Source organism: Ascaphus truei, chromosome 4 (assembly GCF_040206685.1).
Source record: "Ascaphus truei isolate aAscTru1 chromosome 4, aAscTru1.hap1, whole genome shotgun sequence".
Taxonomy (NCBI): domain Eukaryota; kingdom Metazoa; phylum Chordata; class Amphibia; order Anura; family Ascaphidae; genus Ascaphus; species Ascaphus truei.
This window is the reverse complement of record NC_134486.1, coordinates 243700306-243727589: the sequence shown is the minus strand read 5'-3', so window position 1 is coordinate 243727589 and position 27284 is coordinate 243700306. Positions and strand designations below refer to the sequence as shown.

The following is a 27284-nucleotide window of genomic DNA, read 5'->3' as shown; positions in this document are numbered from 1 at the left end:
ACCCCTCCCTCCCGTGCAGACAAAATCCCATCATACGCCCAGTCCCTCTGTCTTCTCTCCCCTTCCCGGGCTAGCTTTGCCCTCCCATGCCCATCATCCCTTAGTGTGTAGCAGTGAGCATGATAAGTGCAACAAGTTGATTTTTAGGGTAAATCAACTCACCTAAACTTGAGTGCTGCTTTTTTTTTTATGTACTTTTCATATATGTTATATCTTCAAATCTTTCCCATGGCTTCCATGACTTGCTCTCACTTGTTCTCAAACAATTTGCATGGAACCCCTATAATTAGTCACGCATCATTTGCCAGTCATATGAACTCACCACTGATTAGGGTGAATCAAATAGGAATATAGTTCTCTTCCTCGTGAACACAATGAGTAAATGAGTGGGCTAAAACTGCGCTGTTCACTGTGCTTTGTATTTTGGCATCTCACACATACCAATTTACGTGTTCAAGAAGAGAATGGCCAAGGTTCGGCCGGTAGCTTTTGCCAGCAAAGGAGGTGTTTAAGGAGATAAATTTGGCCTCGTGTGACTGTTTTATAGCCATCCTGTGGAAATAAGTCTGTGTTTAGTTTGACTCTGGGAACGTGCCTTGCTTTTCGGGAAACATTTTCCATCCGCTGTTAAACGTTGTGTGATAGTGAGGCATGACATAGTAATATGTACAACTCTTGCCAGTTTCAAATTCTCATATGCACAGCTTGAAAAATCCCTTATACCCTTGACCGGGAAAGGTAGAAATTCAGAGGGGACGAGTTGCACAGTCTTGCGTGCTATTTATATTTTTTAATCAAGTTTAACCAATCTCGGGATGGATAGCCGGTTCCTAGGCCCACCGGGGGACCTCCCGCTTACTGCAGGAGAAGCCCCCACAAAGGGAGATAATAGTGGCTGCATGGTACACGGACTTCCGCTTGCCACAGATGGGGCAATGGTGGGCTTGTCTGTGATGTGGGCCAAGTACTCTCCCGTGCACAGTGATCTTCCAACACCGCCCCCTGTGGGACGGAGAACTAATGCTGCATTGAACAAAAACAGAAAGGGCAGCGCATCATACAAAATGACACAACATATAGTGCAATACCTCAGTGCTTATCTGCTCATGAAAAAAGGTCATTTAGTTAAACCCTTTGGCCAAAAGGTTATAAGCCTGCAGCCACTTCACGGCATGCCCAATCTGCAGATCCTAACACTACCTGGCCCAATTCTCATGTACCTCTCTGCTGAATTGAGTTCCCCCCACCGGGGCGTTTCACCATCATGGGCTTGTAGTACCCACCTTCAGAATGAATCGTGTCGGGGGCGACAAGGGCAAGGAAGTGCACTATATGGAGCACGAGAGAGTACTGCCCCTTCCTTGGAATGCTACGGAAACATGCCATGAACATGTCCGCAAACCTGCTAAGTTGGGGATGGGAGGAGACTGAGGGGGTTGCTGTAGCTTCTGGGTCATGCATAGATCTGGAGAGCGGGAGTTGACAGGTGGGCCTGCAAAAACCCATCAAGGAAGGTGTGTGAGTCATGGGAGAGTGCGTCCTTTTATCTCCTGGATCACATGGCAAGGGACGCAGGTCAGTGTTCATTCTGTTATTCACCTATTTCCATTAAGTCTACTCCAGTGGTAAATCCAAATGAATCTACTTGCCATCATGTTCCTATGGGGAGTTATACCACCCTGAAACATAATGCATGACAATGGAAAGAAAATGAATTGGCTCTTAATAATGAACTGAAGTCAAGATTTAAAAAGCCACTAAAATAAAACTTCATAGAATATTGGTAATATAATATTCCAGTCACTTCTGGCATGGCCTGGTGCTTTAGGTTTCGTTCAATCACTGCGTTAAAATAGATTTTGCATTTTTATAAACTGCTGGATTAAAGGTATGTGCGGGCAAGAGCTTTTTAGTAAAGGCTAAAGGGACACACTGATGCAACAAACAAAAGTGTATATAAGCAAATCAATTATTGCACTAACTTCCTGAGAGTGCATTATATATACTGTAGTGTACCATATCATTGAAGTGCTATTTATATCATATGTATATATATATATATATATATATATAAATATATATACACACGCATACATACATACATACATATATGTATACATACATACATACATACATAAATACATACATACAGTATATAGTGATTTGAAATATTTTTTTTTAGGAACAATACATTGCAATGCGGTTTTCTTTCATTGCCTAAAGCAGGGGTTCTCAACTCCAGTCCTCAAGACCCCCCAACGGGTCAGGTTTTCAGGATATCCCCGCTTCAGCACAGGTGGCTCAGTCAGTGGCTCAGTCGAAGACTGACTCACCTGTGCTGAAGCAGGGACTGATTGAGCCACCTGTGCTGAAGCAGGGATATCCTGAGAACCTGACCTGTTGGGGATTCCCGATGACTGGGTTTGAGAACCTTTTGTCTAAAGCATTCAAACTAATGTTAGCATCACGCCAAAAGGCAAAGCTTATAGCTCTCTTCAGATTATATAGTGCGAGCGGGCCAGCGTCGCATATTTTATTTCCAGTTTATGTGAACTGTAATCTACAATACAAATTGCTCCAGAAGCACAGATGATTGCATTCATACTTTATGATGATTTGAGAAGTTCACCTTGCAGTTAAATATGGAGATCGAACACTGGCAATAGCACCAGGTGTTGCCGCTTGACATCTGCAAGGAGATTTGAGTAAAACATTATACTTCTTTGGCAATTTAGTCAAGAAAGGACTTTTCAAATTTATGGCCAGTGCTGCAGCACGGCTCGCTTATATCTCAACTGCTCATAAAAACAGCAGGTTTGGGACAATTTGAGTTTTGAACCTAAAATTCTTTAAACTTGTCCCAGTTGGAATACATAGTTTGCGATAACTTTTAATAAACCAACGCAATAATAGCTTTTAAAGTCTTGTTGATGTGCAGAAGATGCTGCACTGGTGTCGCCAATATTATTGCAACACGCTGCGGGATGCAGCGGGAGAAGCGGACATTTGGGGGATTAAGCCACGTGTGAGAAGGGGGTGGGGCTGTCGCACCATTTAACCATTGAACCACGGGTTGTAGTAATGTTGGCTACATGTGTATGTTGTATGGACCAATATGAATTATCCTTAGTAGGTACAATTATATGCTTGCTATTGAAGCCTCACGCATCTCTTCTTCTGATGAGACCTTGAAAGCTTGTGTATCTTAATGAAGATCAATCAACCAATTTGCAATCAACCTATACTTCTTCAGAACCAATATGGCTCCTCAATGTTTGCACTATACCTTTGGTCATTCATTGACGTCAATAGATAGCCAAAATCATGCGTTTTAAGGCTTGGAAAAGTGATGCTAAGAGATAGGAGGTTAGGGCAGGGGTGCGCAAACTGAGGGGCACCCACGTGGCGGGGTGCAGTATTTTGTAGGGGGGGCACAGAGTGAAGCAGGGTGGTTATAGAGGCAGGGGTGGGGATGATGATGGTGGGAAAAGATTACATGGCAGCGGGCCGCCAGAGTGAAGCAGAGGAGCAGCCGGCAGAGGAGTTAGGAGTTGCATGGAGGCAGAGCAGGACAGCCGGGGAGGAGCGCGACCCAGAGGTCCAACCCGGAAGTCTTTCTTATTTCCAGGTTGTCTACGCTGCTACAGCGCGCTCCTCCACAGCCGTCCGGCTCTGCCTATGTGCAACTCCTAACTCCTCTGCCGGCTGCTCCTCTGCTTCACTCTGGCGGCCCGCCACCGCGTATCATTATTTCCCCTCGCCTGCCTCTATCACCCCCCTATCCGTCAGGTGGGCATGAAGGAAGAGAAAGGGGAGAGAGCTGGAGAAGGGTGGGGGGAGAGCTGAGGAGGGATGATGAGGAGGAGGAGAGATGATGAGTAGGAGGGGGAGTGCGCGAATCAGGGAGAGGATGGTGGGGAGGGAGAAAAAAATTGCAGTCAGAATTATCTTACTGCTGATTTATTTTAAAAAAAAACCTATACCATTTGTCATGTTTTACTGTTTTAAAAATGTTATACCGATTAATAAAAAAAAGTAAGGGGATTTAGATTACATCAGGCAGGGGGGGGGTGACTAATATCATGGATGAAAAGGGGGGCAAGGGGTAAAACGTTTGCTCACCCCTGGGTTAGAGTGTAAGGATTAGTAAGGATTAAAGACATGGCCAAAGCCCCAAATCTATGTATGGGAAATGGCACCATGGAAGCACCTCTAACTCAGCATAGCAAAGTATAGTGCATTTCCAGAGGCACTTTGATACTGTGGATCACCCAGTTCTCCTTGACATTCTCCATACTCTTGGTATCTGTAACAAAGCTCTAGCCTGGATCTCTTCTTCCCATCGTACTTTCAGTGTCTCTTTTGTTAAAACCTCTTCCTTCTATATCGATCTCTCTGTGGGGTACCCCAGGGGTCTGTCTTGGGACCTCTCCTCTTTTCTCTTTACACACTCTCTAGGGCAGGGGTGCACAAACTTTGTGCACTGCGCCCCCCCGGCCTGCCAGACCCTGCACTTGCGCCCCCACTTACCTACAATCCAGCGTAAAATGACGCGTGGGGTCACGTCACGTCACCCGCAGTATCATTTGACGCGCGTTGCCATGGCGACGCGTCGCTGAAGACAAGGTAGGAGACACTGCATAGGCCTTACACGATCCCAAGCCTGGCCCTACTTTCTTCCAAGCCTGGCCCTACTGCCCCCATCGATATTACTGTTGGAAGCACTATCATACACCCAGTATCACAAGCACGCTGCCTAGGTGTCACACTTGACTCCTCTCTCACATTCTTCTCCCACATTCACAATGTAGCTAAAACATCTAATTTTTCCTGTGCAATATTACAAAGATAAGCCCTTTCCTCTCTTGCTCTACTGTTAAAACTCTGACGCAGGCCCTTTATCCTCTCCCGTTTCGACTATTGTAACTTCCTGCTGTCCGCCTTTCCTGCCTCTCACCTGTCTCCCCTACAATCTATCCTAAATGCATGCTGTTAGAATCATGTTGCTCTCTCCTAAATTTCTCTCAATTTCTATCCTACTGAATTCCCTTTCCTGGCTTCCTATCAAATCCCGTATCACACACTCAATTCTCCTCCTCACTTTTAAAGCTTTACACTCTTCTGCCCCTCCTTACATCTCAGCTCTAATTTCTCACTATACACCATCCCGACTCTAGCGTTCTGCTCAAGGATGTCTTCTCTCTACCCCTTTTGTATCTAAAGCCCCACACCTCTGGAATGCCCTCAATATCCGACTAGTACCCTCTCTATCCACCTGTTAAGACGTATCCTAAAACCCACCTCCTTAATGAAGCATATGAGTAGCTCCGTGGCTGATACTATGCACCTCACACATCGACCGTGGCTCCTTGCAGATGCACTTACCAGAACATTCTGTCTCTGTACGATTTTTTTGCTACTTACCAGTTAGATTGTAAGCTCTTTGGGGCAAGGACTCCTTTTCCTAGTGTTACTTGTATGTCTGAATCACTTATTCACATTGTGGGTTATTTGTATAATTTGTATTTTATATTATTATGTCACGTGTTTTACTGCTGTGAAGCTCTATGTACACTAATGGCGCTATATAAATAAAGATATACAATAATACACTGAACATCACTCGTAGCTTTAAAACCTGTTTATTTAGAGGCATATTGATTTCCCATTGTGTAAGTTCGAGAGTGAAAAAATTAAATTTTAAGTTTGATTTTATTGCCATATTTTCCACATTTAAATGAGGAAATGAACTAACTATAGAGCATAATTTTAATAATGTTTAATCTATGCAGTCTTGGACGACACTGTGACCAATAAAAGATGCCTCGTTTTTTCCCTCAAATGTAGCCAGTACAAATAAGAAGTGCCTGCGATAATACTGGAGTTATCCTGTAATACTGTATACTGTACAGTACTGTAATATTGTAATATTGAGTTAGATTGCTCAATCCATTTAACCATATAGAACATGCAAAATAAAAAAAATAACAAGAGACAAGTAAAGAAAAACGTACAATTACAGTACTTCCTCCATGTACTCTATTATTAACACTTACAACACTGTAGTGGACAGTGAACAGTTTAATTTTGCTTTCCCAAGACTTACTGAATAAAGGGCAGAAGGCTTTTGACAAATAACATTTAATTAGTATTTGATGCATTTTTTTTATATATATATATATATATATATATATATATATATATATATATATATATATATATATATTGTGAGCTCTTCAGAGCATGGACCCCTTTTCCTAAGTGCACTTTTATGACCGAATTACTTCTTCCCATTATGTGTTATTGGTATTATTTGTTATTTATATGATTGTCACGTATATTACTGTTGTGAAGCACTATGTACATGAATAGCGCTATATAAATAAAGACATACATATATGAGAGGAAGACAAGACGCTCCAGGGGTTAATGCAGGACCAGCAATTTAGAAACCACACACACACAATTCCAGACTTACACAGTATGAAATAGTAGTGCTGCACGACACTTAGTATCAGGGTCCCGTCTGTTCACAGCTGATACAGCAGGGGAAGCCAAGGCACTCGCAGAATCGGCATGTACACATGTTCGGCGGAACGTGATGACGCACCTCAGCGCGTTTCGCACCACAAAGTGCCTCATCGGTCCGTGATGATGAAGCACGTTGTGGTGCGAAACGCCGTGTATACACAAGTGCCTTGCTTCCCCTGCTGTATCAGCTATGACCGGACGGGACCCGGATACCAAGGGTTGGGCAGCACTACTCTTTCATACTGTGTAAGTCTGGAATTGTGTGTTTTATAAATTGCTGCTCTTGCATTAACCCCTGGGGCGCCTTTTCTTCCATTGATATTGTTTCTGGAGGTCCGTTAGGTTCTTGTGTTCGCGAGACTTTGTCTTACTGGCACCCATTTGGCAAATTGGTTCAGCACAAGAGTAACTTATGGACTTGTGTGTGTGTATATATGTATATATGATATATATATAAATACCATGTTCTTGTATAGCGCTACTAGTTTTACAGAGACATTTTGCAGGCACAGGTCCCTGCCCCGTGGAGCTTACAATCTATGTTTTTGGTGGCACAGGGAGATAAAGTGACTTGCCCAAGGTCACAAGGAGTCGACACCGGGAATTGAACCAGACTCCCCTCAGTGCCAGTCAGTGTCTTTACTCACTGAGCCGCTCCTTCATATATATATATATATGAGAAGAGTTTGATCCACGCTCGTGCTTTCAATTCATGTGAGATGGATGATGGTAGCTTCACCTCTTTGCAGCTGCTGTGCGTGGGAGTCTTCCCTGCTCCCACAGGATCCGCCGAAGTTCGTGGTCAAGACAAGAAAAACATCATATATATTATATATAAATAATATATATATATATATCGAATTATAAAATGTGTTTGACATTTAGATTATACAAGCTCTATAAGTGGTGTGTAAAACTTAGTGCCGCAATCCTCCATACGCAGAAAATCTCTCAGAAGTAGGGGTTCTATATGAAAATCTCCTAACTGAAAATATGCCTAAAAAGTGCAAATTGCTTCGTTAATTCAGAAGATGGAATCTTACAGTATTTCCTGAGGAAGCAAGATGGCATTTAAAATATTTAGGGGCATCTGTCTCTTTGTAGGTTGAATTAGTGACACTTGATTTCTTCCGTACCTATTTATTTGGGTCCTTCTAATATGTTTGTTTGATTGTAGTCTACATTTCCTTTGAAAGACCATTGCTTAACATTACAAATATGGTGAGGTTAGCAGTGAGTTGTAATGTCCATCTCATTGCTTCATAAATCACTTGAAAATAAGTCTCTCCCCACTTACAAGTCACCGTTGTCAAGAATCTGAAAATAAACCTGTCCCATTACTTTTTAGCTATGTTTTTAATCCTTCTACTTGTATTCTGTGCAATCTCTCTGAATATTTTGATGCCAACAAGATAAAGTATGTTGGATCAGCTTTCTCAACATCTGCTCTGCTAAAAGGAAGTGAAGAAGGTGTCAGCAAAGTTGGTATCTGACACAACTTTCATGCCGGAGCTACTGTATCTTGTTGGCTTCACTGAAATACTTAGTCTTTCTCATTGCCTTTTAATTAAAAGCAATGCAGCATAGAGATCAATTGTGCCCCTAATGTACACATGGCATGTGCTCAAGTGCTTCTTCAGCAGGATACAAGTCCTGTGATAATGCAGGTAGAGTATACCCAGTGAGCATTTAATTAACAGCTGCTCATTAGCACGTGCGTGTAAGCATAACTTTTTCAGTGTGGCTTTCATGACATATTGAACTAAGTAGGAATAGCCGTGTCAGTCCAGTTGCGACTGTGCAGAGTAAATGAGTGCTTGTCTTATAATATCTATTGTTGGTCCAAATAAAAAATGTATCACCGAATAATACTGAAGTACTCATAACACATTGAAAAAGCCACTGAGCAGCGACATATTGTAAGTGGAAGTGAATACTTCTACATACTATTGTCTTGTATCTATCTTGCTTAGCATGCTGTCTTACCTTTTTTATTACAAAAGAAAATGTGCTACTGAGCCGCATGCATTGAGCTCAATACAATGTTACAAATATATACTTGTAGTGTGTAAGGTAGAGGGATTTTGGCAAAGCAGCGACAGAGTAATGAGTTTGAATCATGGGCATGTGAAGGGGAAGGACAGTGTTGCATTCTAGCACTTCATACTGTATGCATAACTGTAATGAAAACGCTGAGGGCAGATGAGGGTCGCCTGGCCCCTCCTAGTAAGCCCCCTGTTTGTTCCCAAACACCCCTACTGGACATCTGTTCCACATATCCTCTACGTTTTCAGTAAATAATACACATTTCATGTTTCTATAACATCTTTGCCCTCGAATTTCATGTCATGACCTCAAAGGGGGTTTCTCTTATAATATGCTTCCTTCCTGTAACCTATTTAGCTCTTTACGACAGGGTTTCTAACACTTTACTTTATCACTAACCACTGCTTTGTGATTATGTGGAGTGCCATCTGTTTATATTCATGAGCGGTAGAATATACGTGTTATATTTATGAGCTGTATAATATATGTGTTATAATTAAAATCTATACACAAACTAGAGATGGATGTAACAAGCAGACTCCCGGGGCAGTCTTTAGCACTGCTATGTAAATAGACTGTGTGAGACTGATATCCCCGATCCACTAAAGGGTGCGAAGCTTTAGCAGGCTTTTACTTTCATTCATATGAACGGGAGCCGAGGTTTCCTAAAGCTTAGCACCCTTTTGTGGCTCTGAGCCTGAGAGAGTTGCAGGAGGTCAATTATTAGGAGTTGTGTGGGAACACCACTAAAATATCTGAGGCACCATATGCTTCAGTTATCAATATATATTGTAAGCTCCTACGGACAGGTACATGGGCCTGGTGTGTTTCCCAATGTGCAATGTTATGTACACTGCCAACAATGTAAAAGAAGTGTATCCTACAATACCAGCGTGCTGCTTTGGGGACAAAAAGGTGCTAAGATAAGCAGCAGGTTCTGCCATGTGATGATACAGGGAGTCTTCCAGAGAGCAAATAAATAACTTTCACTATTCATTTCCTGTGCTCGTTATTTGGGCAGCTGGGTGCAATGATTTTCATTATGCAAACATGAGGTCTGCCCAGAAAGCCTACGTATAAGGGAATACAAATGTTTAGTGTGTTATACCATCCTTTTTTATGCGTTGAGGACTTTTTTTCCCCCTGTTTAAAAGGGCTAATCCTATATATTTTTTTCTTTTCGCAGGAAACGTCAGTACAGCCATGCGTGTGAGATCTCTAACGGACACAGGTACTGGAGAAGATTTGACATGATAATTTTAGCAATAGAAATGTGTATTGAATCTGTGCATGAAAAAGGTTACAATGCTGTCATTTCTGCAGAAAGCCAGTACGTCTGAAAGTGTTTCTCTTGTGTCTCTTACTTTTCTGTCTGCTTTGGAAACCTGCTTAGGTCAGAAACGGCTAAATATTCTGAGTATCATTAATTTATGCTTACTCTTGTGCACTTTAGCACACTGCAGTTTAAACCAATACTAAGTCCATATTGAACTCCATTAGCAAGTTCAATGCCCTAATGACATACCTGGTACTGTACGTCATGGCAAAATGCCAATTTTCCGAGAGCTGATTGGAGGAGTCAGCTCAACTGAAACGAAAGTGGAGCCCCCTCTACTTCCATTACCGTTAGACAGGGGGGTTGTCTCGTGTGTACTCCTGAAGCGATCACATGACTACAAACGCCAGAGGTTTGGTGGTGCTCTGATTAAGACGTATCACAACCTCATTAAGGTGCAAAAGTCATTAACGTCCCTTCTCTTGAATGGCTATTTACCATTGTTAATGCTATCACACTTGATTAATCCCTATGGCTGGAAGTAAGCAAGATAACAATGTTCAGCTTTTCCACATCATCCAATGACTGCCTTCCTACATTTTTAATACCTGACTTGGCCTGGAAAGCAAAATACTTGGCACTATGTTCTGTAGGAGTAACGCTGAGCTGGCTGCACTGCATTGGGAGTGAAGGAAAGCACAGACAGTTTCTAAACAGAGTCATCGTTTATTTTGCTCCAACCCTAATTTACAAATGCAAGGTTATGCTTAACACACATGATCAACCCTTCATCTGAATGTATTTAGGAATAAATAAAAACTCAGGAATTACTATTAAGGGGATAATTCAATGTGCGCCAAAGCAGCCAATCACAACACAATGAAGCGAAAACCCCTTTGGCATAAAAGTTTATTTTGCCACGATGGTAAGCTTTGGGGTATATTGAATTACCCTCTAAGTCTAAATACATTGATTTAAATGATTAATTTAAGCAAATTTGCAAAACATGTTAAAATCAAGGACCTTATTCAATATAGTGAGAAGGGGGGTAACGCAGCGCTAATGATGCAGTAACTTCCATTCAACTGAATCAAAGTCACTGCATCATTAGTTAATTTAAGTTACTGCATCGTCCACTTGAATGGAAGTTACCCCGCTTCTCTCCATATGGAATAGGGTCTAAAAGCTTGAAAGCTTGAAGCCTTGATTAATTTGTTTATATGCATACATTTTCATTGTAACAGTGTTTTGGTCACATGACTCATTTCATTTGATGTGAAAGAAGTTGACTGACCGAAGTCTTTGTATATTTCCCCAGGTTGCACCTCGGTGGCTGTGATGACTAGAACTGCACTTTAGTGGGTCAGCACAACTCTTTGGGATCCCCATATATTTCGCAACATAGACCAGCAAACCCATCAATGCCATATAAACTTCCTGAGAATAATTTTGTCATGCATGAAACGATCATTTAATTACCTGTATACTACTGCTTGGAGGAGTCGACAAAGATATACACTAGCTGACTTGAAAAGGCTTTGGAAACAATGGGAACACAGCGTTGAAATGCAGTCGGTCACACTCCATGTGTCTGTATAGCATTAAAGTGAGCTAGCACTTAAGACCTTGCATATCAAAATGGACTCTGGAGATACAGTTATAGGGCAAGAAGCTACCTCAAGGTCCGGAGAATCAGATAAAGTACCAAGTAGATGGAGACAAGAGCATTCAGCTGTTGCTACAATGAGCACTTTTGGCAGTCAAGAAGGAGAGAGGCAACTACAAATTAATCCTGAGCGTATCGGAAACTCAACATCAGCACAACATTTTAGCACCTTGAAAGTGGAAACTGAACAGCAAATCCCAGAAAAGCAATATACACAGAAGCGTCCTGGTTCTTATACACATCGGCATTCACTTTCTTTTCCTCAGCATGCTCTTCATCAACCAAGGTTAGTGCACAGCACGAAACCACACCAGAGCCTTGAAGGACATGCCTACCAGTTTCATAGTCACTTGCAACCTGTTGCCTCAGAGGACTTATTCTCCTTCCGAATGCATGGACATAGTGCAGCATTCTCCCGAAAGAAACATTCAGGACTTACTTCTGCTTATAGCCAATATTCACAAAAGTCTCTCGAGCCATCAGAAGACACTCACAAAAAGGAACAAAAGCCCAAAAAACCTGGCAAATATATTTGTCCGTACTGCACCCGGGCTTGTGCCAAACCTAGTGTGCTGAAAAAACATATTAGGTCTCATACAGGAGAGCGTCCATACCCATGTGTACCCTGTGGTTTCTCTTTCAAGACAAAGAGCAACTTGTACAAGCACAGGAAGTCGCATGCCCATGCTATCAAAGCCGGGCTAGTTCCTTTCACAGACTCACCTGTTTCCAAGTTAGATTTAGATGCGTCTTGTATTGATGTGGAAACAGAAACACATTCTGATGGGGAACAGAGCACCGACACTGATGAAGAGACCTTGTTACTCGTTGAAGGTTCTGAAAAACTGAGCCCGATTCCACAAATTCCACGTGACCTAATTGGCAGAGGTGGAGAGTTTTTCGATCCTGGTTTCCATGCTTCTTCAGAAGAGTCATTAGGAAGCCCAATAAAAGTGCCAATACTGATCATCCCCAAAAGTGGCATTCAGTTACCCAGTGAAAGCTCCCATTTTATGGGCTCTGAATTATTGCACAACCCATCATTAAGTGGTAAAACGGATGAGTCCCACACAATCAGGCAAAAACTTGCACTACGACTAACAGAAAAGAAAGGGCAAGACTCAGAGCATTCTTTAAATCTTCTGAGTCCGCATAGTAAAGGTAGCACTGATTCTGGTTATTTTTCACGCTCAGAAAGTGCAGAGCAGCAAATAAGCCCTCCAAACACAAATGCAACATCTTATGAGGAAATCATGTTTGGCAAATACTGCAGGCTTAGTCCAAGAACGGCTCTAACAGTTGCAGTATCAAATCAAGAGGCCAACTTACCGATCATAAACCCTAGTATGATTGATGAACATTTTTCACAGCATATTACAAAGAGAGAAGGCTTATTAGAACATAGTAAATTTAGGAGTATGAAGTCAAGCAGATTATCTGGCATTCACGGTTCTGAATCATACAAATCACATATTATTACAGAGCCTGCTGAACGTGAAACAAAACTGTATCCAGAAATTCAACAGAGCCATACAGCAGGGCTTTTAGAAGCTCCTGGAGATACTTCACCACTTATCAGAAGCAACTCTATGCCAACGTCTTCTGGAACTAATTTAAGCATCCCTCCTTCTATAAGAGGAAGTCATTCATTTGATGAGCGTATGACATGTTCTGATGATGTATTTTACCCAGGGACAGGTGGCATGCCTCATCAACGATTGCTAAGAAGACAAGGTGCCTTTGAGCTACCCTCCGTACTGGAGGGCCAGTCTGATTTTGACCCTTATGGCAGGATGTCCAAGAATGCAGTTGCCACATACAGCAGGATAATCATGCATGAAAAAGCGCTATCCTCGAAAGAAAAGAAACTGGCAGCTGTGGAGAGAATTGTATATGACTGTAACACCTCAGGAAAGCACCACAAAAGGTGGGATGAATTTGAATCTCACAAACAGGGATATAGAGATGTCAAGCCTGGAGGGGAATACTTTATAGATATTACGGCACCTTCACCATCGAGGTTTGGTACAATGATTGAAAACAGAAAGCGCAGGAAGGAGAAGAGTGTTGGGGATGAGGAAGATATTTGTTTGCCCTGCAGTGGGATGGGCAGTTCAATAGGCAGCCCAGTCATGTTAGATTTTGATACTAAATCTCAAATTCAGGAAGCTACCAGGGCTGGATTTACTATTGTAGGACAAGAGTACCCTTACAGTGGGCCACCAGAGCGCTTTGAAACTTCTAGACCACATCCACAGTCAGGTAGTCCAGTACCTGTATTAGATGAGTCTTTAGGTATTGATCCAGACAAAAACACAGACCCGCTCAGTAGGAAGCCTCCTGGTAATGTCATCTCTGTAATTCAGCACACTAACTCTTTGAGCAGGCCTAACTCTTTTGAAAGGTCTGAATCTACTGAACTTATTGCTTGCCAGCAAGATAAAGCCTGTTCACCTTCTGAAATATGTGACAGTGGAAATACAATGTCCCCAATGAGTCCAGACTGGACTCAGCTAGCAGAAAATTCTGAAGCCACAGGGAGGCCATCTCCGTCTCAGCAGCCACAACAGTCAGTATATCACATGCCACCTAGGCTGGTTCGTCAACACAATATAACGGTTCCTGAGATTCGTGTTACAGAGGAGCCAGACAAACCTGAGAAGGAGACAGAAATACCGGTTAAAGAACCAGAAAAGATAGCAGAAGAATTCCAGTGGCCTCAGAGAAGTGAAACTCTTTCTCAACTCCCTGCAGAGAAACTACCACCGAAAAAGAAGCGTCTTCGTCTGGCTGACATGGAGAATTCATCAGGGGAGTCTAGCTTTGAATCGACAGGCACAAGTCTCTCTCGCAGCCCAAGTCAGGAGAGTAATTTATCCCACAGCTCCAGCTTTTCAATGTCCTTTGAAAGGGAAGAAATGATGAAATCTACAACCCCCACGAAGCAAGATGAAATAGGAAGGCAGGCAGAGTTTTTAACTGTTCCTCCTGGCTCCTATTCACTTTCTGTACCTGGCCACCACCATCAAAAAGAAATGAGGCGCTCCTCGTCAGAACAGATGCCATGCCCTAACCTCACTGAAATCCCTGAGATTCGTAGCAAATCTTTTGACTATGGTAACCTAACTCATGCTTCAGTTGCTGGGGCCAGCACTACAACGCTATCTCCAGCACGTGAGAGAAAAAAATGCTTTCTAGTACGCCAGGCTTCTTTCAGTGGCTTCCCTGAAAATACACAGACTGATCAGGAACAACTTGGAAATCAAGAGCAATCAGATCAGATACATAACAGTCGTAGGTCTACACAGGTTGCTTGGCATCATTCCCCCTCATCTTCCCTATCAGGTTCCACAAGTCTTCTATCAGACGATTCTGGAAATCTAGTTGTTGGTTCTTCTGCACAACTTACCAATACCTCATCCCACTATTCACAACAGTCGATTGTTAGCCACGATGGTTTAAGAAATCCCTTAGCCCATCACGCCTCTTATATGCCCAAAAGACACTTAGCCGACCAGCAGCATGCATTTACACACCCTGATAAAGTCATATTTACATCAGTTCATAATGCATTTCAGTTACCTTATCCTTCAGCATGTATGGCTCAGTTACCGGTTCACCATCCTCTTTTGTGGCCTTCATGTGTAGACCCTTTGCAGAGACATTTCCAGCATCATTTACAACAACTACAAAAAACATATTTCAAGCAACCGATCCAGTCAGAATTACACCCCACGCATTATATTGAGCATGCTCAAGAGCATACTGGGAGCAAACCTGTTAATTACCTGCATGGTATGGAAAAAGGCTACCAGCCATATTTAGAATCGTCAGTGCAGAAATCTAAAAATATCCTTTCAAAACTACAAAGAGACCACAGTATTGGATCAAGTGACTCCTCTCCCGATCATCACCTTCAGGCGATTTCTGCCTCTCAAAATTTTGGCTCTCTTCAACCTGTGCCAGGAACTGTTGTTCCAGTCAGAATTCAGACACACGTGCCATCCTATGGAAGTGTCATGTATACCAGCATTTCACAAATTCATGCGCAAACCAACAGCCCATCTATTGCAATTTGCAAAGTGGAAGGGAGTGCATCTCAGAGGACTCTGGCAACAAATACATCCATGAGAGGATTGGGATTCAACATAGCCCAAATGTTAGGACCTTGTGGTGGTTTAGAACAATATCCTTTGTGGAAAGTGCCACAGACATTACCGCTTGGATTGGAATCTGCAATTCCATTGTGTTTGACTTCCAGCTCTGACAGTGCATCCAATTTTGGAGGAGGCAAACGCATGCTTTCTCCAGCGAGCAGCTTGGAGCTGTTCATTGAGACCAAACAGCAAAAAAGAGTCAAGGAAGAAAAGATGTATGGGCAGATTGTTAAAGAATTAAGTGCAGTAGAGCTTACTAATTCTGACATAAAAAAGAATCTGTCACGAACATCAAAACCTCAGTTGGTGAGGCAAGGTCGTACTACAGAGCAAAAAGACAGTCTTCCTTGCGTAACACCGTCACCACCACCACCATCGGATTCGCCACTCACCAGCTTACCTGGTGTTGAAGATTATCAGAACAAGAACTCTGGGGTAGGTAAAGAGCTGTCAGAGTCCAAGTCCAGTGAAACTCCTGAAGGTCGAATGTCACCTGATGAATTTTATGATGAGGAAACAGCATCAGACATGAGCTTAAGCCCACAGAGGACACCAAGTGAAATGCTTGATGAAGATCCACTCAAGAACCAGAAGCCATCTGTTGGCATTTTGATGCAGATGTCGGCTAGCCCCAGTGAAACTCCTGAGGCTTCCAATATTCGGGTAAAAGATGACACAGATTTCCATCACATTCTTCAATTCCCCAGCCTGCGTACTACTACCACCGTCAGCTGGTGCTTCCTAAATTATGCAAAACCTAGCCACTTACAACAGGCAACCCTCCAGTCGTCTGTTTATGGTGCATGGTGTATCAGTTCATGCAACCCCAACCCCTCAGGGCTAAATACCAGGACTTCTTTAGCACTTCTCAGATCCAAGCAGAAGAATTCATTAGAAATATATACCATGGCTGCTATGCATAGATCTGGAGGTGGCAAGTTGACATCATCAAGCGCATGGAAGCAGCAGTTTGCCCAGGTAATTAATGTCATCAAACTTGTGCTAAAACACATATACATAAAATCTGCTAAAAATAAAGACTACCTTTGCTCCTAAAAGTTCTTCTCAGTCAAAGTTAAATTGTAGGATGCAGAAGCATATTTAAATAGTGAGTGTCAGTCTTCCAAACCCAAATGCTTCATTTGATCTGTGTTGACAAGTGTGAAGAGGATTGAGCTAAATGATTTAGAGAATTAGAGCACATATTAACCCATAATCAATAGAGGTTATACAGCTGCTTTTTCACACAATTGTATTTCCGCTAAAATTCTGAAGTACTATAACACACACACACACACACACACACACACACACACACACATATATAAATAACAGGTTATTCACACCCTAATTCAAATCTCCAGTGCAGGAAGGCTTGGCATTTTGTGTTGCAGGGCATACCAGCGATAAAGAGGGCACACTTAGTAGGTAGATTGGACTGTTAGACATTTTTCTCCATTAGAAAGATTTGGGGTCTACTCTCTCATATCTCCTGGCTGCAAAACTGGTGCAACATGAGGCAAAAATAGCACCACATCTATTAAACAAAAAAAAACTTGAATGCTTTTAGTAGGATTTTTGTGATGAATCTGGTTTTATCTTTTACCCCAGATTTGCAGCCAATAAGATTTGATACATAGCCCAAAGAGCAAGTGATAAGGGAAGTTATATGGTGAAAAGTGACACATACATACAGTAAATATGGAAATGATATGTATTAATTTGATTACTTCCAGTAACCTTCCTGCATGAATTAAATGGTGATCTGAGAAAGTTTCTACTTAAGAAACTTCCATCAAATGTGTCAAACTTGAAAATATTTATTGCAGAGATGCCTATATATATATATATATATATATATACACACACACATACATATATTTACACACATACGCACACATGCAGATGTAGCATGTGACATGGTTTCCCAAATAACATAACATATGCCGTGAAAACGCAGAGTATCGCTGAGTTTCCATAGGATTCAGTGGCAGTGATGCGGCAGAATATCACGTCTGACCACAATGCACCAGAAGGAACAATGAATTCTGCTACATTTGTATATACTGTATATGTTGTAAATATATCTAGTTACTTTTTGGATTTGGCAGGTAATTCATAGGCAAGACGGTATAACATGTTGCTGGCAGCACTGCTTCTGATCAGTGAATACATGCCGGATTGTAGTTCAAATGTGTCAAAGGAAGCTGTCAGGAAAAGAATGAAAGGGAAGTTAGAATAAAGCAGCAGTTCAGTCACAGTACGTGGACGGGTGTAATGCCACAGGAAGGCATCATGTAGTAATATAGTGTTATTTCTCTCTCCTCTTCATCAAAAGCCCTATTTCAGGGTCTGGGTAGGAGTAAAATGTAGACTGACATACAGATGTACTGTAGCAGGCGTTACTGCGATCACGGTCACGTGGCAGCAGATGCAATGACACATTTGCCCCGTTCCTTTGGCACGTGGCTAATGCAGACACAGTGGTGTCTGCTCCCCCTAGCTCGTCATGTGTCACCCGCTGCAGTGCGCCAGCGGGAGCATTAACGCCGGCTACTTCTGCAGTGTCACGATATTGGAAGACAACACCACAGTATGATACAATACATTGGCTTCAACTCTCTTCTAATGAGATGTAGTATGGTCGTTGTTTTTACATTTAATTTGATTTATGGACATTAGTGTTAACGCAGGAAACAGAACATGTAAGTAAGAACATGCTATGTTCCCTGATTTTGGAAAAGGTGTAGATCGGGAAGCGCAAACATGTGGAAACAGAAAAAATATTCTAAAGGTGCAATATTGTTAAAACAAAAATGTGGAGATTATAGTATCAAGTCAATGTGTAGAATACTCACAAACGTGAGATGAACTGTATACACGTAATGGTATCTTTGGATGATGATCTGCCAAAATGCGGTGGAAATACAAGTAATCCCAATGGAAATGTACACTCCGGTAACCTTAGTATAAAACAAAAGAACCGGACATAGTGCAGACTGTATATGGTATTTATAAAAGGTAAGTGTAATGCAATGCACTCACATGATAAAAAGTATTAACAGGCATTTAGATCTCACAAAACGGATCTCGGCAGCAGGATCAATGGTCTCTCTGCTTCCCCTGTGTTGTGGCGTGCGTTTCACGGATGCGTCTCACCGATACCAGAAGTGACGTCATCCGCTTCCAGGGATTCCGGACGGTTGTGGATTTGATTGGTCAACGTCACTCTACGCGTTTCACCTTCCTCGGTTTCGTCAGGAGTGTTGATGACTAGATGCTGGGAACTTATATACTCTATACTAAGTTCCCATGTGTGGATAATTAACAAGGTAATGATGTTTACAATGGGTGAGATAGCCAAGATATAATGAAAGCGGGTAAATATTAACTCCACATCAGACATATGTAGAGCCCAAAAATTAGTAGTATACTTTATTTAAAACATATATAGTAATAAAAATATAATATAATATAGAAGAACAAATTAAAAACATAATGATTGATTAACCAATAACAAGAATTACATCAAATTATAAATATTTATATCAATGTTAATTAAGCGACTGTTATAGATGAATTGGAGGCACAATCTAGCGGGGGAACAGAAAAGTAAATGTTAGGTACAAATAAATTAGAGAAACGGTTTGATGTCAAACTCTAGGTTTAAACCAGAGGGGGAAATGGTTTTGAGTTCAAACATCCAGAATGATTCCCTCTTAATGAGAGCTAAATTTCTGTTGCCCCCCCTCCAGTGGGGCATGACCTGTTCTATTGCTTTGAAAGTGAGACGTTTGGGGTTGGAATTATGCACTAATTTAGAAATGGTTTGAAACACTGTGACTAGTGAGTTTTCTTTTAATATTACCGAGGTGTTCCAATATACGTGTTTTAAGGGGACGAATAGTCTTACCTATATATAGTAAACCGCAGTCACACTCAATGAGGTAGATTACAAAATTTGATCTGCAGTTTAAATGCTGTTTAATATTATAGGATTTTTGTGTGGTAGTGGACTTGAAACTTAACTATTTTAGAACAATAATGGCAGGCAGTACACGTTTTACAATCAAAAAATCCTTTAGGGGGATCTAGCCAGGTAGAGCGATTGGCCACAGTGTGTCTCCTCATGGCACTAGGGGCCAAGGAGTTCTTAATATTAGGAGCTTTTCTGTAGACCATTTTCACTCTATCTGGTAGATGAATCCCTAGAATGGGATCATTCTTTAATATAGGCCAATGTGTATTAAGGATTTTGTTGATTTTATTCGCATCTTTATTGTATTGCGTAATAAATGGCACTTGTAAGGTGTTATTTTGTAAACTTTTTTTGGTGGGGATCAGCATCGATTCCCTAGATGCATCATTGGTTTTAGCCAATGCTTGTTTAATGACATCATCATTGTAGTGTCTCTCTGTGAACTTCCTGGACAGTATAGTCGATTGCTCTTCAAATACACTATTGTCAGTACAGTTGCGTTTCAATCTACGGTATTGACCGTATGGAATGTTTGCAATCCATTTGTTAAGATGGCAACTGGACTGCAAAATATAATTATTAGCATCGACATCCTTAAAAAAAAATTTGTTTTAATAAGGTTATCTTCTAAATAGATAGTAAGGTCCAGGAAGTTCACAGTAGAGTCACTGATGCTGGACGTGAATTTTAAATTAAATTCATTAACGTCCAAATAAGTAAGAAACATATCGAGATCTTCTGACGTGCCTTTCCAAACAAAAATGATGTCATCTATATATCTCCGCCAAGTGACCAAATTCGCATCCAGTCCGGCCCAAGACCATATATATTGATCTTCCCACATGGCCATAAGTAAATTGGCGTAACTGGGAGCAAATTTGGTCCCCATGGCGGTCCCACACAGCTGTAAGTAGAATTCATCACAGAAGGAGGAATTCTTATTGAGAATAAATTGTATACATTTGACAAGGAATTCTATTTGTATCTTTGGAAATTTCCCACCTCTTTCCAAAAAGGACTTAACGGCTCTACATCCATCATCATGTTTTATTGATGTATATAGAGCCGTTACATCGGTAGTAACCAATACATAGTTTTCTTGCCATTGGATTTCTCTCAGTAGCATAATCACATCGCTAGTGTCCTTTAAATACGATTTTTGTTCTTCAACCATTTCTTGCAGGTAGCTATCTATAAACTCTGATAGATTGGCTGTTAATGACCCAATTCCGGAAATTATGGGCCTTCCGGTAGGATGTGTAAGGTTTTTATGTATTTTGGGTAGAAAATAGAAAACGGGGAATATGGGATCTTCTACATTCAATAATTGGAACTCATGTTCCTCCAATATTCCCCGTTTTCTCCCATCCTCTAATAGAGTTTGTAGTTCCTTTTTATAAAGGGTAGAGGGGTTTGATTTTAGCTTCTGGTAGGTAGGTAAAGAATGATCCCATTCTAGGGATACATCTACCAGATAGAGTGAAAATGGTCTACAGAAAAGCTCCTAATACTAAGAACTCCTTGGCTCCTAGTGCCATGAGGAGACACACTGTGGCCAATCGCTCTACCTGGCTAGATCCCCCTAAAGGATTTTTTGATTGTAAAACGTGTACTGCCTGCCATTATAGTCCTAAAATAGTTAACAGTTTCAAGTCCACTACCACACAAAAACCCTATAATATTAAACAGCATTTAAACTGCAGATCAAATTTTGTAATCTACCTCATTGAGTGTGACTGCGGTTTACAATATATACAGTAGAGGCAACGTTTATTCTAACATTTGCCGTAAACTAGCCGGGTTACATTCGGGGTATGTGCTGGGTATGTTCTGGGCTAGTTTGAGGCACGTTTAAGGCATTTCTGCATTGACTAACGACCCATAGGATTAACACAGCAGGGATCCCTGGCAGTCCAATCCAGTTTGAATGGGACTGCCAGGGACCCCCGCTGTTAATCTGATAGGCCATTAATCAATGCAGAAATGCTGGGGCTAGTTTAAGGAAAGTTTAAGGCATGTATTCAGAATGTACCTGGGTGTTTCCTGGGTTTTTTGGGGAATTGCCACTGTTTTTTGTTAGAATAAGAGTTGCCTCTACTGTAGGTAAGACTATTCGCCCCCTTAAAACACGTATATTGGAACACCTCGGTAATATTAAAAGAAAACTCACTAGTCACAGTGTTTCAAACCATTTCTTATTAGTGCATAATTCCAACCCCAAACGTCTCACTTTCAAAGCAATAGAACAGGTCATGCCCCACTGGAGGGGGGGGGGGGCAACAGAAATGTAGCTCTCATTAAGAGGGAATCATTCTGGATGTTTGAACTCAAAACCATTTCCCCCTCTGGTTTAAACCTAGAGTTTGACATCAAACCGTTTCTCTAATGTATTTGAATGTGTAACCTAACATTTACTTTTCTGTTCCCCCGCTAGATTGTGCCTCCAATTCATCTATAACAGTCGCTTAATTAACATTGATATAAATATTTATAATTTGATGTAATTCTTGTTATTGGTTAATCAATCATTATGTTTTTAATTTGTTCTTCTATATTATATTATATTATATTTTTATTACTATGTATGTTTTAAATAAAGTATACTACAAATTTTTGGGCTCTACATATGTCTGATGTGGAGTTAATATTACCCGCTTTCATTATATCTTGGCTATCTCACCCATTGTAAACATCATTACCTTGTTAATTATCCACACATGGGAACTTAGTATAGAGTATATAAGTTCCCAGCATCTAGTCATCAACACTCCTGACGAAACCGAGGAAGGTGAAACGCGTAGAGTGACGTTGACCAATCAAATCCACAACCGGCCGGAATCCCTGGAAGCGGATGACGTCACTTCTGGTATCGGTGAGACGCATCCGTGACACGCACGCCACAACACAGGGGAAGCAGAGAGACCATTGATCCTGCTGCCGAGATCCGTTTTGTGAGATCTAAATGCCTGTTAATACTTTTTATCATGTGAGTGCATTGCATTACACTTACCTTTTATAAATACCATATACAGTCTGCACTATGTCCGGTTCTTTTGTTTTATACTAAGGTCACCGGAGTGTACATTTCCATTGGGATTACTTGTATTTCCACCGCATTCTGGCGGATCATCAACCAAAGATACCATTACGTGTATACAGTTCATCTCACGTTTGTGAGTATTCTACACATTGACTTGATACTATAATCTCCACATTTTTGTTTTAACAATATTGCACCATCAGAATATTTTTTCTGTTTCCACATGTTTGCGCTTCCCGATGATCTACACCTTTTCCACTTTCCACAGGATTGAGAGAGCAATCCCACACTGGGTCACAGCAGCATTCATCAAACGTGTTTGTATTAGTATAACTGTTGTTCACTATTGCACTAATGATTTGTCACACACTGATAATTTTGGAGTGCCACTATTGATAAGTTTGTTTTTCACTTGTAATGTTCCCTGATTTTACCTAGCTTAGTGCATCTACTGCAGGCCATTTACATTTTATTTTCAGAGAAACGTAATGGGGCATAGGTATCAAGATAAGTGGGGGCATAGGTATCAAGATAAGTGGTGCCATTTCCATGGTTTTGTTTTCCTTGATACATATGGGGCAGTTTTTTTACTCCTGAATTGCACCACTTTTTCCTTTCTACATTTGGACCAATGAATCTACTGTACAGCACACCTGTCAATGTCGGATTCATCTTGCTTATTCTGTACAGTGCCTGCATTCACAACTCTCAATGCTGAGAAACAGGAAAGTCCTTCCCCACAGTTAGGATTTTTGTACGGATATTTGGAGGGAGCTAGAAGGCACATCGAATGCTGTCCTTGTCAATAGCTTTATCGTTTGGGATTTCTGTTCTCTACTTAGAAGGTGATTTTAATTAAAAACGTGTTTTAAAGTAGGGGGTCATACTGTGATTGCTCTATTTAACTTTGTTACAAAGTTTTACATTTTAACAAGAGTTTTGAACATGATCATGTAATTGAAAGCGGCAGTCCTACTGTGTACCAAATTAAACATATCTAAAAATATTTGTACATTTAATTATAAAATGTAATTGTTCTGAAGGTGACTTGATAGTTTGGAAGGTTTTAACTGCATCTACACATCCTCTTTTGTGATAAGACTTTGTGGATCCTAGAACCTAAAGAATGGGATGTTTCAGCCAATAAGTATCTAATAAGAATGATTTTTTATAGAAGCCAGTGAAAAATATATGAAAAGATGCATTAATTTACCATAGGACAAAAGCCAGTAAAACTTTCACTCTAAGGATGATTAACTCCTCTAAATATATCGAAGTCAATAAACGTTCCAATATCAAATGTGTAAAGTTCTTGACCTGTCACACCTGATTTATAATGAGATTGGTGCACTAGAAAGAACTGTTACAATGAAAGAACTCTCTGACAATGGATTACTTTGCCGTGCTGCAAAGTCTTCAAACAATGAGCAGGTTAAGAGATACATAACATTATAGCAGAGCGTGTGTAACAACTTTCCTGTTATTTATTTTTACGACATAGATGAAACCTGAGCCGTCCCTCCTGGTTAGCAGTAAACATGAAAAGAAGGCCGCGGGAAGCAGCAAAGAGAGGACAAAAGGAGAAAGTCATGGAGAGAAAGATATTTCAGCTAAACAAACAGAACCAATACGGATTAAAATCTTTGAAGGAGGGTAAGGAAACAATCCATCACATATTGTGTGTATTAAGAAAGGCCACTTTGCCCGTGCCCCTGATTACATTCGTTGTAAGCCTCATTTATATGTAATACTTTGTCATTACATCTCAGATGATGATGCATATTCATGATGCAATAATAAAGTCTCAGAGGACTCACTTATATATGGCAGATCAGCTACCTGTGGGATTAGTGACTTTGGGAAGACCAGTTTACCAATAGTATTCCCATCATTTTCACATGCAATTAAGTGTCATGCAAAAATTTAGTTTTTCACCTATGAAGATCCATAACTATGTACATCAAATATGTATATTATAATAAATTATAGCTTTTTAGAAAAGCTGGAAAATACAGCAAATTGAAGATTGACATTTCACAGGTTATTGTGTAAGCTGGCAGGCAATATTCTCCGTTCATTACAAGTAATACAGAAATGTGAATCAAGGAATTCAAACAAAGTGACAATTTAGAAGAAGAAAATTGTATTTCCATTACACAGTCCCATTAGTCACCTTTTTTAAGGAGTAAAAGGCTAGTTTTAGAAAATCCTATTAACACACAATGATATTGTTATACCATATGTTGCATTGTATGTCTATCTTTATGTATATAGTGCCATCTATGTACATAGCGTGTCAGAGCAGTAATACACGTGACATCATAATATAACACATAATGGGAATAAGCACTTGAGACATAAGTAACATTACTGCCCCGTAGAGCTTACAATAAGACATTGTTTTATTAAATAAGAGTGAAACCCAGCCACATACAGAATGCCTCGGGGCATTTCTACAACAGCAATGTTTTTTTGTATGTTTAAGACATTGTCATTTTTGTAATATTACATAATATTATAGAACAGAAAAAAGGGGTGGTACCCAGCACTTAAATGTAAAAAATTAAGTAAAATGACAAATATGTTATAACGAGATGTTACTGTAATATTGCCACAATATGACCACACAATTTGTATAGATACTCGCAAAAGTCAGCTATATAAGTACAACTCAAACAGAGCAGGGATGTAAGTAACAGCAAATGGAGTGGGAGAACACAGGGTAAGGGAAGGATAGGGAAAGGATGAGGGAAAGACAAAGGAAAGGGGGGTGGAGGGTACAAGACAAATAAGGGGGGCAACTTTTTGGGGCGGAATGCCCCTTCTTCTGGCCCGTTCCCCAAGATCCCAGTGATCACAGTCCTTTATGGACGGTAACTCCCAATACACTAAACAATCAAAAACAAAATGCACAATATGGCAACCTGTATGATAATACAGTGGTCACAGACAGTATGACTAAACGGGGATTGTGGCAATTAGACTAGCCAACTGTAGAGTATATCACAAGGATAACAGTGTATTAGCAGAGATAATTTAAAGCAACAGTGTTTATTAGTATTACCACACTGTAAGTGCTCAAAACTCCTACGCAATCACAGAGCCAGTAATACACAGGTAAATGTGCAGAGCCAATAATACCAAAAATCAGAGTCAAATAAGCATAAAATATAGCCAGCACTAAGAGGCTCACAGGGATTATGTGCACCCAGTAGGAGAAACGTCTCAGGAATTATCACTGGATACTCCAGACGACCCGCAGAGTATCCAGTGCTGCTTCCTGAAACGTTTCTCCTACTTGTGCACATAATCCCTTTGAGCCTCTTAGTCCTGGCTATATTTTATGCTTATTTGACTCTGATTTTGTGGTATTATTGGCTCGTTTAGCCTGTAACAGCCTGTATATTTACCCTTGCATTACTGGCTCATGTAGTGCTTAGAAGTCATTGTGGTATTATTGGGGCATTCCGCCCTGAAAAGTTGCCCCCCTTATTTGTCTTGTTCCCTCCCCCCTTTCCTTTGTCTTTCCCTCATCCTTTCCCTCCCCTTCCCTTACCCTGTGTTCTCCCACTCCATTTGCTGTTACTCAGATCCCTGCTCTGTTTGAGTTGTACTTATATCGCTGACTTTTGCGAGTATCTATACAAATTGTGTGGTCATATTGTGGCAATATTACAGTAACACTTCGTTATAACATATTTGTCATTTTACTTAATTTTTTTCATTTGAGTGCTGGGTACCCCCCTTTTTTTGTTCTGTATTGTCCCTTGGGAGGGGATAGGGTCCCTCAGGTTCCCGTGCACCATAGTCTTACTTTATTTCCACATATTCTTAGAGTGCTGTTTAAACCATACACTTTTTGTATTACATAATATTATGTTCAGGTTTTGTCACTGGGTTGTTTCACTTAAAGCAGCAGTGCTACATCCTACCCCTTCTTTTTTATTATTATTTGTATATGTAAAGCATGTGACCATGTATAGTTCCACATTCTTACCTAAGATGGGAATCGTTTAGTCATTCTGTTATAAATCTGTATAAACACTGATTGTGTGCCTAGCAAAATGGCCGCCTTTCAGTTCAAATCAAACCTTAGTCAGTGTAACTCAGCAGCTACAATGCATCCTTATATTACTTAGGTAACATTATCTATTGTTACAGTTTGCAGCTCAAGCTGCTGGGAATATTTGCAGCAAATGATCACAAACAGAAACGTGTTGCAAAGATTTTGCACTGCTGGGGAGGTGGGCTAAACCCGGCCAGAGAAATCAAAGGATGCTCAGCATATTAAAATTCATAAAAAATGGTATTGAGTTGAATAATTAAAGGTCTCACATGTTTTTCAATGTTCACAGAGCAGAACAGATGTGCAAACGTTGTTCACAAAGATTTTAGATAAGCGATTGACACTTCCACCCCACACGCCGCAAATCACTTCATTTTGATTTTTGCAAAAGCTGCTCTCCGTTACCTGTGACTTAGAAACCCATCTGGGTCTGAGCTGTAATATCTAGGAGAAGCAGTTCTGTTCTCACAGTTTGTATCCCCTGATATATTCCTGCCTTTTACTGACAAGTGCGAAGAAAACA

General features: G+C 40.8%; 1 protein-coding gene across 2 annotated transcripts in view; it reads left to right on the top strand.

Annotated features, from left to right (window-relative positions):
• Positions 1 to 27284, top strand: part of HIVEP2 (HIVEP zinc finger 2) — a 240886-nt gene that overhangs the window by 183066 nt on the left and 30536 nt on the right. For both annotated transcript variants that reach the window (XM_075597117.1, XM_075597118.1), the window contains exons 3-5: positions 9764 to 9808; positions 11172 to 16654; positions 24197 to 24348. In XM_075597117.1, the coding sequence (XP_075453232.1) occupies positions 11492 to 16654; positions 24197 to 24348 (5315 nt within the window). In that variant the 5' untranslated portion in view covers positions 9764 to 9808; positions 11172 to 11491. The remainder of the gene's footprint in view (positions 1 to 9763; positions 9809 to 11171; positions 16655 to 24196; positions 24349 to 27284) is intronic.